Source organism: Saccostrea cucullata, unplaced genomic scaffold (genome assembly GCF_032062105.1).
Source record: "Saccostrea cucullata isolate Sc308-1 unplaced genomic scaffold, CSIRO_AGI_Scuc_v1 ctg5290, whole genome shotgun sequence".
NCBI classification, from domain to species: domain Eukaryota; kingdom Metazoa; phylum Mollusca; class Bivalvia; order Ostreida; family Ostreidae; genus Saccostrea; species Saccostrea cuccullata.
Window position 1 is genome coordinate 104,182 of NW_026940586.1, and position 17,118 is coordinate 121,299.

Here is a 17,118-nt window from a genome sequence, read left to right on the forward strand (position 1 = left end):
TGACATATTATTTTTATCCTATGAAATTTGATTTACTATGTAAATTAATTCGACGCAACATGATGAAATCTTTCCATTTTGGAAAGGTCTTTAATTAGCATATTTTAATAAAGATGTCTAAAAACATATAATTATCGACAAATTTATATTATTGTCGTCCAATTCTTTTTGCACGACTAATTCAAGTCATTAGGTGACACTAAGTTTAGAACAACATTATTTAATTTGGTATTTAATTTTATGTTAGTATTTAACTAAATTACGCATTTAAGCTATTGACAATTAATGCATAAAGCTTTAAAAAATAAATTACTTGTAAGGAAGAGGTCTTTTTATGAAATGCTTAATAGTTTCAAAATATAGACTGAGAAAATACATTACCAAAAATTTATATACTGCAGATTTGAAAAAGACAGATTTACATGTAGTTTAAACATAAAAAGGCTAACAGCCATAGTATAGTTTTTTGATCATGGATTCACTTTCAAAAATTTCTTTCAACAAACACAGCTGACAGAAATTTACAAAATTTACATCACCACATAATAACAAATTTGACCTATTCGTCAAGTAAAAATAGGCGATTAAAAAGATTATTCCTAGCGTTTGGATAATTTAAAACAACAAAAAACAAATTAACAAAAGCATCAAAAGTAAATGCAGTTATAAAGTACAAGATTCATATCTTTATGAATACGTTTTTAATTTACATTAAAAATTATTATACAATTAATTGAAGGTTAAAAAATAAAATTTATGCAGCTAGCTTGCAAATTTTCAATCTTTGTCAATCGATCAATCGAGAGAAAGAAAAAAAAAATTTTTAAATTTGATATGACAAAGGGCAATGATATAGAACAAAGAAGAAAGTTGTAATCATTAATACATGACGCATGAAATATTTCACTTAAATAAACTGATTGTCAAATATAGACGTTTAGACCGCAAAATAGGGAGGCCTCAGGAGGAAATGGTTTACTTTGCTGAATCAGTTTACTTTTGTAACAGCCAATCAAGTAGATTTGAACTCATGACGTAACAAGATGATATTGGGTATAAAAAGGATCGAATTATGGATGATACGGTACCAGACAATCTCAGGAAACGGTCCCTTTATACTTGTCTAATATTCAGAAGGTAAGAAATGGAGAAAATTGATTATCAAACACTAACAAATAAAAAGTGAATAAATTTTCTACATTAAATGATTTATATTCTTAAAGTTGGCAAAGAAAAGAGAATAATTCAATTCCCTAAACTATAACCATTTAAAACCTTTAAATCTATAAGAACAAAACAAAATTATATATTAAGTTTGTAAATTGAATATTTTTAATTAGGCCTTTCATTTTGGAACAAGAAGAATAATTGACAAATTTTGTATCGAAAAAAAATCTTGAAATTAATTGACTAAATCTTTTAGTAAAATGTGATTTTTTAAAAAACATTAAATCCATATTACACAGTTCAAGACTATCTAATTTCATTTTTTTTTTTTTTTGGTTTGTGCATTTTTCAATAACAGATCCGATTCAAATATGCTAGTTTTAACCAGCCATATGATTTATGACTAGGTTTTTGTACAATGATACTTTCTGCTTAAAAACCACAAAATGCATATTTATTCTAGTAAATTTTAATTCCATTGTTCGAAAGAATTCTTTTAAAATTTAACACAAAATTAATTTTATGTGACGCAATATAAAATGCTTATGTTGACTGATGGTACTCTTTGGAAAAATTAACTATATTCACAACAAACGAAATTGAACATTGTAGGTCAGGATGATCCGTTTCTGTATAGCCACCCTCTTGGTTGCTTGCGTCGCAGCCGGAAGTTACGGTGTCCACAAACCCGTCCACCATGGTCCCGTTCACGGACCAGTTGGTCATGGTCCCGTACTTCAACATGGATCAGTCAACCATGGATCTGTGCACTTGAACCCTTTTGCTAGAGGACCCGGTCTGCAGCACAGTCCCCTATGGAACGCTTTGAATAATGGCAGAAGAACCTTGTCTGGATCCGGTGGTCACATCTCAAAATCCCTCACTCACCATGGTAAATCCATCCACGTGAATGATGGTCGCAACACCGCCACCGCCACTCACCACCACGACGGTAGCGTAAGCGCCAACGTTCTCCCCAACCACGTCTTAGGTCAAGGTATTCACCCCTCAGCTGTCCGCACTCTTGGACAAGCTGGTCGTGTTGGATCTTTGGGTCCAGTTGGTGCAGGTGGACCTTTAGTCGGTGGGCCAGCTGGACCATTGATCCCAGGACCTGGGCCATACGGACCCGGACCAAACCTTTCTGGTGGACTTATTGCCCCTGGACTTAAAAGAGTAAGATTTCTTTAAACTGATTTCATTTAGCTTTTATAAAGTTATCAATTCTGTTTGAATACAAATATTTACTAAACGTATATTTTCATGCATCCTGTGAGTTGTAATCTTAACCTTTAAAGGGACATTGACAAAGTTAGCAACTTTAGTTTACAATTCATAACTATGGCCATTCTTATGATCAGCAAAAAATTTCAACATTATATATTGATTTACAAAGGAGATACCGAACTTAAAATTCTTCATTATGTAAACAAGGATGGTGCCTTGCTTTTGTTTACATACAGAAAATATTATATTTATATCAAAAAGAAATTCAGCAAGTAAATAAAAACCCTCTAATCGTATTTAGAATTACCTTCTTTTAAAAAAAATGCTTTGATCCAACATATATATGTATAATTAACCTAAGTAAACAAAAACATGGCACGTGCCCTGTTTACATAACAAAGGTTTGGGGCTCTAAATCTGTCTTGTGTCTAGACAACTAAAATTCAAATTTTTGATGATCATAAGAAATATTTTAGTTAAATATTTGCAAATATAAAAAAACGGAAAAATAGATTTCAAAATTTAAGCTGAAACTGTGTTCATGTCCCTTTAAAAAGAAACGTGTCATAACTCAATGAAAAAAGAAGGAAACAATTTTTAAAAATAGCAAAATTCTAGTGAAAATTTTCATATACAACATACTAGTACATGAATTTTATTTTTGTTCTTTTGCAGAAGGGTGGCTACTAAAGGACTGCTGTTCTCTAGGTAGATCTTGGGTGTGGAGTGAGATATATGTGTCTGGTGTACATGTGTATATCAATAAAATACTCAAAAAATTCTTAATAGAGTTATTCCAATTTTTGAAATTAATTTTCCTTTGTTTTAATACATATTTTCATTTGAGCGAACAATTTATTGATGGCATCGACCAATTCAAATACAGCTGCAAAAGCTATCCAAGCATATAATTATGACAGTTAGCAAACAAAAGGAAACAATTATTTAAATATAATTTGAGTGTGATAAATTACTTGTTCTGACATAAAAATTATGCATGACATCACTTAAAATAGCTCATTTTTAATAGAGTTCACACGTTGCATCGAATTTGTACAAAATCACACATAAATATTAATGCATTAATAAAGACCTGTTTTTGATTTTCATTTATCACAATTTAAAAAAAAAAAGCAACAGAAGTTGTTGTGGGTTTTTTTTGGCTTACATATTGAGTTATCTTGCTCTTTGCTATCTAAGTCCCTTTTTTCCTTTGGGAAACATCAAATATCTGTCTTATCAATTCATAAAATAAGAGGTTGACGTTTGCACTTTGTTTTAAATATTCTGTGAAAGTTTTTCGATGGTATAAAAGGAGTTGTTCTAAGTTGGATACTTCCAAAATAATAGAAATAATGACAAGATCCAGGGCTTATATTGAAAAACCCCAAATGTATGTCCGACCAGAGCAAAAAAAAAGAAATTGCAAAATGACACCATGTTAGATATTCTGTTAAAATCTCATTAAATTGTTTTCTGTGTTAAAAAATGGATAAGAAATGGGTATCCATAATGTTATAAAGGAACATACTGTTCATGTTTTGTAACTGAAATCCTCAAGTATTAGCCGATCAAAAAAATGAAATGCGTGGTACACAATGCCATTTTATGTTATCAACATTTCGTGAAAGTTTCATTGAATCTCATTTAGAAGTAAGATGTAAACAAATATCAACAGTAAATCTTAATTGATAATTGATAAAGTTTCATGAATACATGTACATTTTTTTTCGTTTAATAATTTTAATCCATTCATATCTTTATCAAGTATCGTATTTAAACATATTTTTTCTATAAAGACCTTTTTTTTTTAAAAAAAAAAACCTTGTGTTTTCAATATATTTCATAGATTGAAAAACCTAAAGTATATTTTATAGATTTAAAAACCTAAAGTACACGAGCTTCACATTTGTTTAAATGTTAGACTCACATAAACTTTGTCTGATTTTTGGTTCATAAATATGACGTGTTTGTCGTTAAAAAGTGAAATAAAATGCAAGTTAATAACTTGTCCAAGCTACCTAAATTTATTCAAACCCTTACGAATTTAGGGGGGAAAAGTTTTTAAGTTTATCGAATAATAATAATATGCACCATGATTTTTTGTGTTGTGTTTTTGTGTTGTGTAATTGTTATTTGCAAATTGTTTGACAATATGACACTTTCCTTATATCTATTAAAAGGAAATCAACATTTCCTTGTATGAAAAATAGATCATTATTTTTATGCATATATTGTAAAGAAATCACCAACCATATTTAAATTTCTAATTGTTTTACAAACAGGCCTATAATTCTTACTTTAGCTCAACGAAGTAGGGTTGTTTAGGGGGTACAAGTGCATATTTAGTTCTCCCTATTTCTGATTGTTTTCAATTATTCTTGGTAAAAAATGTACAAATAATATCGTAAATCAAATAAACTAAATGGTTTGTGTACTGAAAAAAGTGGTCTTAAAAACTAACACAAAGCTACGAGCCATTATATCTTATAATAGCACTGTTAAATGAAATTAAGCCACTTCAAAGAATTGTGGTTCCCCTCTGTCGGTGTCTTATTGGATGGGATGTCATTATTTATGGTATATTGTTTCAAATTTGAAAGCTCTAATATATGTTATTCAAAATTAATCACCAACTGAAAGTTAATTATGTTTCTGAAAATCACGTCAAACATGAAGGTCAAGCGGTTGAAAATCACTTCATGCTCGGACACATCTCGTTACAGGTAATGCACGTCAAATATGAAATTTTGAAACGCAGCTCAAACTTCAAGGTCACTGGGTCAAAATTCGTTGTACATTTGGAAAGGTCTTGTCACAAGTAATGTACATGTGAAATATGAAAGCTCCATCTCTCTCATTGGGAAGTTATGACCAAGGGTAAAGTTTTCGACGGAGAGACAGACAGAAGAATGAGATTTAATGTCCCCTTGATTTGCGAAATCGGGGTACAATAATGAAATTGAAATACAAAATTGCAATAATCGAGCTCTTTATTAAAATTGCCTGTTTTATGTGGCAAATGATATACATGTATATTTATTTAAGAAAGAAACAAACAATTAATGCAACCTAAACCTGGATTGAGTAGAATTTCGAATGACTAAATCTATATATAGATCTAATAAAAATAAATCCAAACATTCATTAAGATGAGATATGGTTATATTGAACAGTAATCAAGATCAAAAGTACACTGAAACAATACAAAACAGAAGAAGAGTAGGTGGAACTGGGTGCCATGAAGGAGAAGGCATCTCCTGTCGACCGGTCACACTCACAGTGTGATCGAGCAAATTGAAATTTAAAGTGTAAATAATGTCCGAAAAATAAGTATGAAAACGTCGGTCAGCATTCGACTTAATGATCTAGATAGACTATGTTTGATGACTATAATATGATAATCATTGTATGGACCATAGAACCTGCAATATTATACAATTATGGACTTCAGTGTAGGTCGATATGTGGTTATCAGGTTTCATGGCAATTGATATTGACCGAAGACACAGAAAGTGATAGCGACCGAACCTGCGAGGTCCCTATCATTTTCTGTGTCTGAGGTCAATATCAATATTGCCACGAGTCCTTATATCCACATATTGACCGTTCACTGAAGTCCATAATAGTTATATTATAAATCACTCAAAGTGAATGCATTGATAGTCTTAACTGAACGGACTTGGCTGTCATTACGTCACAATGGCTAAAACACGCTTCATATTTTATGACGTCACGTTTACGTAACTTTGGTGCAACCGAACAGTGTGTCGTGCGATATCATTTTCCGCGGACGCGCTTTTGCGTCGACATCACAAAAGGAGGAATATCACGTGACGTTCTTTCAGCCAATGAAAATTACGAAAATAATCTTCTTAAATAATATATCAATTTTAATTAAGGCTGTTGATATCTTTTTTCATCGATTTTTTTGTCAATAGTTTGCCTTGTTTAGAGAATATTTCGTACGTAACGCATGCTCTTGCATATTGCAACAAGAAGACACAAACTGCATATATGATATCCACTCGATGTGATTATGGTGCATTAGTGCAAAAACGATAGAAATGTTGAAGGCTTTACTCTATTATAAAGTTTTGTTTTTAGGTTATCATATATGTCTTTTTGTGTGAAATTATTAAATATGAAAAACAGATGTGTGTTTTGTATGCTGTTTTACGTCGCAAATTTTTACTCATATAGAAACACCACCATATACCGTTGAAGGGCTTCAATTTTGGACCTTTACACGACATTTGGGGCCATTGAGCAATGAGGGTCGTTAACGTGCCAAATCTTACCCTGAAATGGATCTCGTTTTTCGCCGGGATCATTGCACGTAAAGCAATGCCCGGCTTTTGCTACAGTGTTCAACAGGAAATGCTGCTTCACCGCTTAATCAAATTTACGCTTTAGAATATAGTACGTTTGCGCAATCACCTTTAGGCAATACAAAGTTTCAAAGTTTTCTGAAATTGTCAAAAAATAATTAAAATACAATGTAATATACTTTCTACCGTCTTCTTCGATTAATTATTTGTTTGAAATACGCGAAAGGTTTTTATAAGGTATCCCTGTCTGCGTCATATTCTATAAATAAAGGTTGTTACTATCAGGCTAACACAAATGCTGGAAACATCATTAATGACTTGATGTACGCTTTGATGCAAAACTCCCCGCTGAGGACACATCTGTGCATAATCCTTTGACCTTACTTAATCTTGCTGCATCAGTATTAATTTTACTTCTGTTGGTATATAAAACCCCGAAACGATACATGTGATAAATATTTAGCGCTGTTAAATTCACTTTTCCTAAGTATTAAGAATAAAATCATAATTTGTGATAGTGCAAGGATGTGTCAATCAAACCCGTCTAAAAATTTGAAGTTTCAATAACTTTAAGATGAAATAAAATTTTTGATACATTTTTGTGTGAAATGCTATTAAAATATATAAGTCGTGATATTTTACAGAAAATATTAACTTCAAATTTGTGTCCATGCACCTTTAAATGTAATGTAAACTATTTCATAAATCATTTTTAGCTCTTCCAAAACCAAAGAATAATAATGTGTTAATTACCATAGCAACTTAATATTATTTAATGAAATATGGAGATAAAATTTCCCCGAAAAGAGTGTTAATTTGAGAAATTAATTTAAAAACAGTTAATAAAACTATTACAATTACAATTTTTAAAAATCACATTTGTTTTCAAAGCATATTAAACTTTATGTCATGAATAATAAATATATAAACTTGTATAAAATAATAATAAATATTTTTGATGCTTTTCCTATCTGTAAATGTTAATTTACTTTAAACAATATTTTATTATGAATAAACATAATTGGATTGGACAGCAGGCACTGTCTATATAAGTCCTTTCCACAATACAAGGTCAAAATCATACATGTACAAGTAAACATTATTAATATAACATTGAAAAATATAAATATATACATGCATATATTCAGTAGAAATGTATATGACAAGGCAAATTAAGGAGAACAAAAAAAGAGAAATACATGAGCTGATAATATAATTTAAATTTATATTTTAACATATATGACTGACAATTATATTAATAATTGTATAAATTTTAAAAAAAATGAATAAGAAAACATAAATAGGTTTTGGTTCTGTGATTTGACAATTGAAAAAACAAAAGCAGATAGAATATCATGCAAATCGCTTTGTAGTTGCAATAAATTCTTGAACAAGTTTAAATATTGCAATATTTTGGTTGTATGTAAGATTATATATATTGTCTCCATTTAGAATAAGTTGTAAACATAAAGGCATTGGTAATTGCAAAGTATTAAAGTTTTGTATTAGGTTCTGTCTTTGCATACAGTAATTTGGACAATTCATAAAAAAGTGGTATGATGTTTCTGAACTAGACCCGCACATGTCACAACTTTTATCTTCCTTTAAAAAATGATTAAATAAGTCAGCATTTAAATTACTAGCATTATTTCGCAACTGACAATGCAATATATTCATTTTACGACTTCCATAATTGTAATATTTCTTAGGTTTTATGCAGTATATATTCTTTATGGCAGTCTTGAATGATGTAAGTGAAGAAAGGTTTCGGATATTAAATGGTAAATCATTCCAAAGTCTTATAGTTGAAGGGAGGAAACTTTTCATAAATGAAGTTGTTTTGGCTTGTGGAATATGAAATGTAAGATTGTCCTGATTCCTTAAGGGATAAGAATTATCTGGAAGAATGCATTGTTGTAATAGATCTTGCAAATACTGGGGTGCTAATCCATACACTATTTTATAAAATAACACTAGTTTATGTATTTTTCTTCTTATTTCAAGAGTATCCCAGCCAAGCTCTTCATAAAGCTTTGATCTTGATGAATTGATTCTTAAACCGGTTATTATTCGTGCAGCTGCAACTTGAACATCTTCAAGTAATTTTGCATCTCTTTCAGTACAATTATACCATACAAAAACAAAGAATAATAATGTGTTAATTACCATAGCAACTTAATATTATTTAATGAAATATGGAGATAAAATTTCCCCCAAAAGAGTGTTAATTTGAAAAATTAATTTAAAAACAGTTAATAAAACTATTACAATTACAATTTTTAAAAATCACATTTGTTTTCAAAGCATATTAAACTTTATGTCATGAATAATAAATATATAAACTTGTATAAAATAATAATAAATATTTTTGATGCTTTTCCTATCTGTAAATGTTTAATTACTTTGTGCACTATCGCATTTGAGAAAGTTCATTCACAATTGAAGTAAATTATTTTGTGAAAGTCATACAATTGTAAAATTCCAGCCATTTAAGGAATTACATGTATTTGATCCACTTATCATTTTGGGCGGAAGTAATATATGTGTTGTCGATGCTAAATAAATTATTTTTTCAACAGGAAAGTGTTCAGTGTCAGTTCAGATAGAGTGAAGCCAGGGGGCCATGAACACATTTTACAAGTATGTATGTATTTAATATCTCATTTAAAATCAACACATTTAAGTTTTAAAGTCAATTTATTCAATCTGATTATTAGTATTTGTTCGTTTATTTGACCATAATTAAAAGTAATTTGCTAGAAATACAATTAATGTAAGATCGCACTAACAAGTATTTCTGTCCCCTTGCATATTGATTTAATATAGATAACATGATTATGTTGCATGTAAATCAACTCACATTGATAAGGAGCAAGCCAACATAATTACGACTAACTAAAAAGTAATTTGCTAGAAATACAATTAATGTAAGATCGCACTAGAAAGCTTCATGCTTACACAGTGTAAAATTATTCTTATCACAAAGTACATGAAGTATGTTTCTAGATATCTATTTCCTTAAAGATCATTCACGAAAATTTTGAAGGTTTTTATTCAAATTACAAATGTTAAAATATTGATCTTCTGTTAGATATTACATCTCTAAATGGGTTTACATGTTCTTAATGACAGAAAAGAGAATGTAAAGTCTATTTGAGCATTTACAGACATTAAGCATGCGTAAAATTTAATTGATAAACTTAGTACCAAGGTTTAATACATGCACTCATAACACTTAGACTTCATATCAAATCCTCATCAAGGATAATAAAAATACAAGTAGAATGTGTATGGATAAACTAATTACATCCAGATACAGTGAAACCAGAAAATAATTCCGTGTTTATATTAATAACATTGTATAAATTTGTTTTGGTTCAACATGTATTGATAAAATATCATACGCAATAAATTCCAGAGAGCATAAAATGAGATCTACGATTTCCTTTAATTTATTTAATGCTTTAGTCTTTTTTAGTCTAATGAAACTATTCAAACATGAAAATGCTATATTGATTAAATACAATTAACATAATTATGTCACACGTAAATCTACTCACTTTGATAAGGAGCCAGTCGGCATAAGTACGAGTATCTTAAATGCAAACATTATTATCGTGCAGGTTGACAAGTTATACTGCATGCAGCAAAAATATGTCATCATATGATGCAGATACATATTAGACGTTTTTCTTCATAAAATGACAATAGACCTATTTCCTTTCAGTTAGAACAAAATGGCAGCCGCTGGAAGAAGAGGTAGAGCTTCCTATGATGTAACGTCTCCAAGAAGAAAAATCATAGCAGGTCCTAGTCATACCCCAGCACAACCACCAAGTGTTCAAAATTCCAAAGCAAAGAAAAAACATTTCAGAGATACCAAAGCGACCACCTCAAATTCTCTTGAACTTCCAGAAGAAACACCACGCACTCACAGATCACCGGCACCAACACCTCACAGGTCACCAGCACCACCATCTATCGAACTGCCACCAACGCCTCATTCCTTTGAGCTCACTGCGCCGACTCCACATTCTCTTGGAGCCGTTCCCCCTCGCTTCTATACAAACTTACTCATGAATCACGAAGAGCCAACAAATATGTACACATGCAAAAAGCATAAGGGCGAGTTACTAGAACATTATTGTGAATGTTGTCATGTGGTTGTATGTGGCTCTTGCATGGCATCTGAGGAACACAGGGACCACTTTTGTACGATCTTGTCTGATGTGTTTGAAGAGAAAAAGGGTTATTTGATGACTTTTTTAAGTACTTTGGAGGGAAGTACAATGAAAAAATTGGAAACCCAATTGCGGTCATCGGGCGAAAATGTCTCAAGATATGAAGAGAAGGTACAATGCATAGAATCGACAATACAGTCTGAAAAAGAAATGCTTAAGAATGAAATTGATCGAGCTTTCTGTTTGGTGGAGAACGAGCTTTCTGTCATGAAGCAAATAGACATGGGAAAACTGGAGAGCGAACAGGAGAAAGTTAAATCTCAAATGAAGACAGTCCAAAGTTTCATAGACGAGGCTAAGCGCCATATCAAAGGCCAAGACAAGTTTCGTTTGCTGCAATTTATGAATGAGCTTCCTTCGCCCGAGGATATGACACGAAATTGTGTATGTATGAAAGTCGAACCGCCAATTTATGATAGTGCAGAAAAGGACTTTGGATTACTTAGTTCTTTTTGTGGATCCATCCGCGAAAGCAAACAGCTACCTGATCAACACAGCCCTCTTGTGTCTCCAAGGTTCTTTCGTAGATTACAAAGACAAATGTCGAGAACATTAATGCATCTTCCATTTGTCATCAAATCGTTTGAGATTGGACTACAATGGGATTTGAACTTGAGTCCCTGTAAATCAAAACCAGATTGTATCTGGGTTGGCTATAAGCAAAGCAAGATCGTTTTAATTGATAGCAACGGACAGAAAATGAAGAAAATTAAATTTGGATTCCATATGGAAGATTTTGCAGAAGCGAAAAGTAAAGATATTTACGTCACATTATTTAAAGAAAGGTGTATCAAGAGATGTGCACCAAACGGAAAGGTGAAGAAATTCTTGGAAACTTCAGATTGGTCACCAGTTGGAATATGCACAGACAGGAATGGCGATTTGCTGGTGTGTCTGACAAAAGACGATGTTGGAAAAGTAATGAGATTTGGAAAAGAGAAAAATATAATCCAAGATGTGATTCCCCAGAGACAAGGTGCGCCTCTCCTTAGCAAACCTCACAGAATAACCGAGAATGCAGACCACGCAATCTGTATTCTCAACCTGCCTGATAGAAACGTGGCCATTCTACATGGCAATATGGCGTACAAGGCTATATACAATGGATCAGGGGATAAGCAAAAGAGAGCCCAATTCTATCCAACGGCAATCTGTACCGACAAGCGATGCCATATTCTGGTGGCGGATCATAACAACCACTGTATTGACTTGTTGGATAGGAATGGGAAGTTTATGATGTACCTCGTTCGGGAGGACAAGATAAACAATCCGCGTTCTCTGTGTGTAGACGGGGATGGGATGGCCTGGGTAGAATACCTTAATGGAAAAGGGGGATTCAAAATTCTCATGTATTTATCGTAAATTTGTAAAAAGATGTCATTATTATTGTAATAAATCGTTCAACATTATATCTTAATTGTAATTGTACAAATTATAGTTTCATGGTAGTGTAAATGTACTTTTGCTGTATTACAATTTCCGTTTAATCTAGCTGCTGGTAGAAAAATACGCTGATATATTGGATAACCATCTCACAAAATATGTTAGACATACAATTGTAGCATAAATAAATCCAGGATGAAAATTGCATGTCTTCACAATTTTTCAAAAAAGCTTGGTCCTGGTTGTACTATGAAGCAAAGATATCAAATGCATAAATACATGTAAGTTGCTTTGAAAAAAATATTTTTAGGAAGAATTATAATTAATGTCTTAACTAATGTTGGACAGCACGCTTGGCGAAAACTTCATGAAGGGAGATATTATTTCTCTATTTCTATATCTAAAAAGTAAGATTTCAAAAAAAAAAAATGGACATAAATATACAATAAACTCAGATTAACTTTTATATTTCTATTCAATTTAAGTACACATCAATTGAATAAAGTCAAAGGGGGAACAGGCTTTCTCTCTATTGAATTAATATTAAGCTAAAATATATTAAAAATACAAATATTTCTAGAAATTGTGAACGGGAAGTAAAATTTGCCGCTTCAATTGCTATTTCGAGATACACAAATTCTAAAATAAAGGAGTGCCTCATAATAAGTGTAAACAGGAAATATTGATCAAGGATATTTAAACATGTGTTTCACGTTAACAGAAAATGATGGGCATATTCTAATAGAAAAACATAAACAGTTTTTATTATTATGAAATTAAAAGTCAACAATTCCATGATTCATCTATGTTTATCGTTCCGCAAAATATGGTATGAAAAAGAACTATTTGAAGCAAAATGCCAATTGGCTTATCCAGTGACAGTGTAAAAGCCAGGCTTCTATTTAACACAAAACACGCTTTTGCCAGTAGGATATATTATAATTATTCATCCCTGTTATTGTCACTCAATGTAGTTGACCTTATAATAATTTTGGATCTAGATCATATATCTATTCCACAATCATGACAAAAAAGATATTTTTTTAATCTTAATTAAAGACGGATGTTTAAATGTCATCTTCATGCACTGTCCTTTAAAAGACTATATTAAATGACATACATTTACATTCATTGTCATATTCTTTTTAATAAAATCCATTGAAAAACTACCACATTTAACCCCCTTATAAAACATCTGAAACCTTGCCTAGTAAATACATAGAAAGGGTTTCATCACCATTTTCCAAAAGAATTGGTACCAGACCACCAGTATCCTTCTATTAAAGTTTCAGACCTCGAGCAAGGAACCTTCAATATTTTCATGCTCAATGTCCTTTCACTTTCTAGAGTACACTAAGTAATAGAACTTGGAGTACCCATCTTGTAAACTAGAAAAAGGACTATCACTATTATTAGGAACTCGTATCTGACCACTAAAAATCTTCCCTGAAAAATTTAAGACCCAGTTGGACATTTTTAAATTGCAAATTACGACCGAAAACATTGATACAAGTACTGCGATGTACACCTGGGAATTATGCGATCAATATTTTTTCAATTTTTATATGCTCCCAGATTTCCGTCGAATTTTAACCAAAAGTGCCCTCCTCCTCTCTTGTTATTGACAAATAGATTTCACTGTATCATTTCTTAGTACAAGTTAAGATGTTTGAAAATGTAGCAATGTTGATTAATCTAGGGTGTTTATAATGCAAGTAAATGAAGTCTGTAAAAACAAAATAATTTTCATTTTAGGAAAAAAATAATAAGAATAAAAAAAATTTCTATTTAGGCAAAAAATAAAATAAATCCTACTTTCCTAGATGCAGTATGTATACACCTGGCAAATAATTCCATCGAGCATTTCTTCTGCATAAAAGAAAAGGTTTGACGGGATATTTGACATTTTCAAAGAGACATATATAACAAATAGACTTTAAAAACTATCAAGTAAACTCGTCTCTATTTTCTAATTTTGTTATGACCTAAAATTCCATCTTTTAAACTAAAAGCAATAAGATGATGTTTTTGATACAATTTTTTAAAATAATATTCGCGCAATTATTTGTCGACCCTGAAAAGAAATAACTTAAACTAGGAAAATAACATCGTGTGCGACATTCATATTTGTATTCAAGTTGTGATTTTGAACCCTAAAAGTCAAGTTAATTTCATAGATTTTTTTATTTTGGTGTGACCCCTCCCCCCCCCCTCCTTTTTAGCTCACCTGAGCAGAAGGCTCAAGTGAGCTTTTCTGATCAAAATTTGTCCGTTGTCTGTCGTCGGTGTCGTCGTCGTAAACTTTTCACATTTTCATCTTCTTCTCAAGAACCACTGGGCCAATTTCAACCAAACTTGGCAAAAGTATTCTTAGGTAAAGGGGATTCAAGTTTGTTCAAATGAAGGGCCACGCCCTTTTCTAAGGGGAGATAATTATGAATTAGTGAAAAATTAATGGCATTTTTAAAAAATCTTCTTCTCAAGAACCACTGGGCCAAGAAAGATGAAACTCATATGAAATCATCCTCAGGTAGTGTCAATTCAAATTTGTTCAAATCATGACCCCCGGGGGTAAGGTGGGGCCACAATGGCCGATCAAAGTTTTACATAGGAATATATAAGAAAAATATCTAAAAATTTTCTTCTCAAGAACCACTGAGCCAGGAAAGATGAAACTCAGGTGAAATCATCCTCAGCTAGTGTAGATTCAAGTTTTTTCAAATCATGACCCCCGGGGGTAGGTTGGGGCCAAAATGGCTGATCAAAGTTTTACATAGGAATAGATAGGGAAATCTTAAAATCGTCTTCTCAAGTACTTCAAAGCCATGATTAGTGATATTTATGTGGAAAATACCCCCACGGATAGGTTGGGGCCACAATGGGGGATCCAAGTTTTACATTTAAATATATTTAAAGAAATCTTCTTCTCAAGAATAACAATACCATGATTAGTGATACTAGTATCTATATGGAAGCATTTTCGGGTAGTGTAAATTTAAATATGTTCAAATCATAACCCCCAAGGGTAGGGTGGGGCCACAATGGTGGATCAAAGTTTTACATAGAAAAATAAAGGGAAAAATCCAAAGAACAGAAAAGCTATGTTTAGTCATATTGACATGTAAGCATCCTCATGTATTGAAGATTTAAATTTATTCAAATCATGGCCCTTTGGGGTAAGGAGGGAAATAATGGGTAATCAAATTAAAATTATTATGAAGTCATATATAGGAAGAAAATGTTTTTAAAAAATCTCTTTATCAAAAACATTAAAGTCATATGCTGTGTTAATATGAAGGCATTCTCAAGTAGTATTAAAATTTAAGCCCCACTCCCTCCCTCCTTTCAGTAAACTTTTCAGTTCTGATCTGATTTGTGCTTTTTCCTAGCCGATTTGCTCAGGTAAGCGATGTGGCCCCTGGGCCTCTTGTTTAACATGAGAGCACAAATGCATGTTCCCTTGCTTCTAAATGTTAATAAATAGTTACAAGGTGAAATTTACCTTTCATGAAGAAATCTTTCCATAATTGTCAATCTTTGAAGTTGTCCTTGTTCTTTTGTTTTGTTTTGTTTTGTTGATTTTTTTGGCTTTAAAATACTGATTTTCCTTTATTAAACAAATAAAAGTATTTGCACAGGCAAACAATTAAAAGTGCGAGTGTCTTTATTAACGTCAAACATGAAAAACAATTTCAGAAGTTCAGAATTTTAATATTGGGTCTTAGGTCAGAATAGAACAAGGTTTGATCGTAAAAATACCAGATACCTTATAAATGTAAAAATGCAAGCAATCATGGACAAAAGGTCATGATATTAATTTTTTTCGTATCGGTGAAATATAGGGAAAAGTATGTCGAGTGGAGTGAAAAAGGAAGCTAATATCTTTTAAAGAAGTCATAATGCACACTTTACTTCGAGATGTGTATGTTAAACTTACATTTTTACAGGTTAATTGCAAATCTTGCAAATATATTTCTTATATTTCTAAGCATAAGTGTTATCCTATTCCTACTCAGTAGTGTGTTGTTGTTTTTTTCATACTTTACTTAAAACTAAGCAATGAGCAGTATTCATCAGTGGTGTTTATAATGTTACTAATGTTATTTAAAATGTAGATGTACTTCACGAGCTTAATTTTAAAATTGTTGAAAAGGTTTGATTGACAAAACTACACTTCATGTGAGCTATATGTAAATGATTATCATCGCTCATTTCTTTCTAACTATTGTATGATGACCAATAATTCTATCTTTGAAACTGAGAGTGAAGATATAATTTAAGACAAACAAGCATTATTTAAAATTGAATTTATTGCACACTTTTTTATGTCATACAGAACATTTGATGTTTTGAACATAGAGAAAAAAATCGCACACAAAATCAGTTTAATTTATTTTTCGTGGGTTTTTTTAACCCACGTCTCACTAAAAATAAAATGTGGGGTTTATCATGTTTATTATCCCATAATTTTTTATGTGGGGTAAAAAAACCCATATTATTTCTCTTAATGCTTGTAATTATTATCAAGTGAGAATTATAAAATAAATATTGTTTGGAGTTGCAACATAAATTAAGTACAATACATGTATATTTTTTATAAACTTTGTAACAATTTAATTAATTAATTTTTTTTTCAAATTCATTGATATACAGTACCTGGCCATAAGTGAGTCATAATTTTATTTTTACACTGTCTATATATTTCATTGAAAAACCTATTTTCATAAAAACTTGTTGTGAAGTCAATTTTAGCTCAATTTTCATGATTT

General features: G+C 31.4%; 2 protein-coding genes across 2 annotated transcripts; both read left to right on the top strand.

Annotated features, from left to right (window-relative positions):
* Positions 1–983: 983 nt before the first annotated feature.
* LOC134255662 (spidroin-2-like) lies at positions 984–3,180 on the top strand. Its single transcript, XM_062738185.1, has 3 exons — positions 984–1,137; positions 1,780–2,343; positions 3,070–3,180. The coding sequence occupies exons 2-3, from the start codon at positions 1,786–1,788 to the stop codon at positions 3,082–3,084; spliced, it is 573 nt and encodes a 190-aa protein (XP_062594169.1). The 5' UTR covers positions 984–1,137; positions 1,780–1,785; the 3' UTR covers positions 3,085–3,180.
* A 6,095-nt stretch (positions 3,181–9,275) lies between these two features.
* Positions 9,276–12,343, top strand: LOC134255658 (uncharacterized). The gene is made up of 2 exons (XM_062738181.1): positions 9,276–9,365; positions 10,453–12,343. The coding sequence occupies exon 2, from the start codon at positions 10,463–10,465 to the stop codon at positions 12,326–12,328; it is 1,866 nt and encodes a 621-aa protein (XP_062594165.1). The 5' UTR covers positions 9,276–9,365; positions 10,453–10,462; the 3' UTR covers positions 12,329–12,343.
* Positions 12,344–17,118: the final 4,775 nt, after the last annotated feature.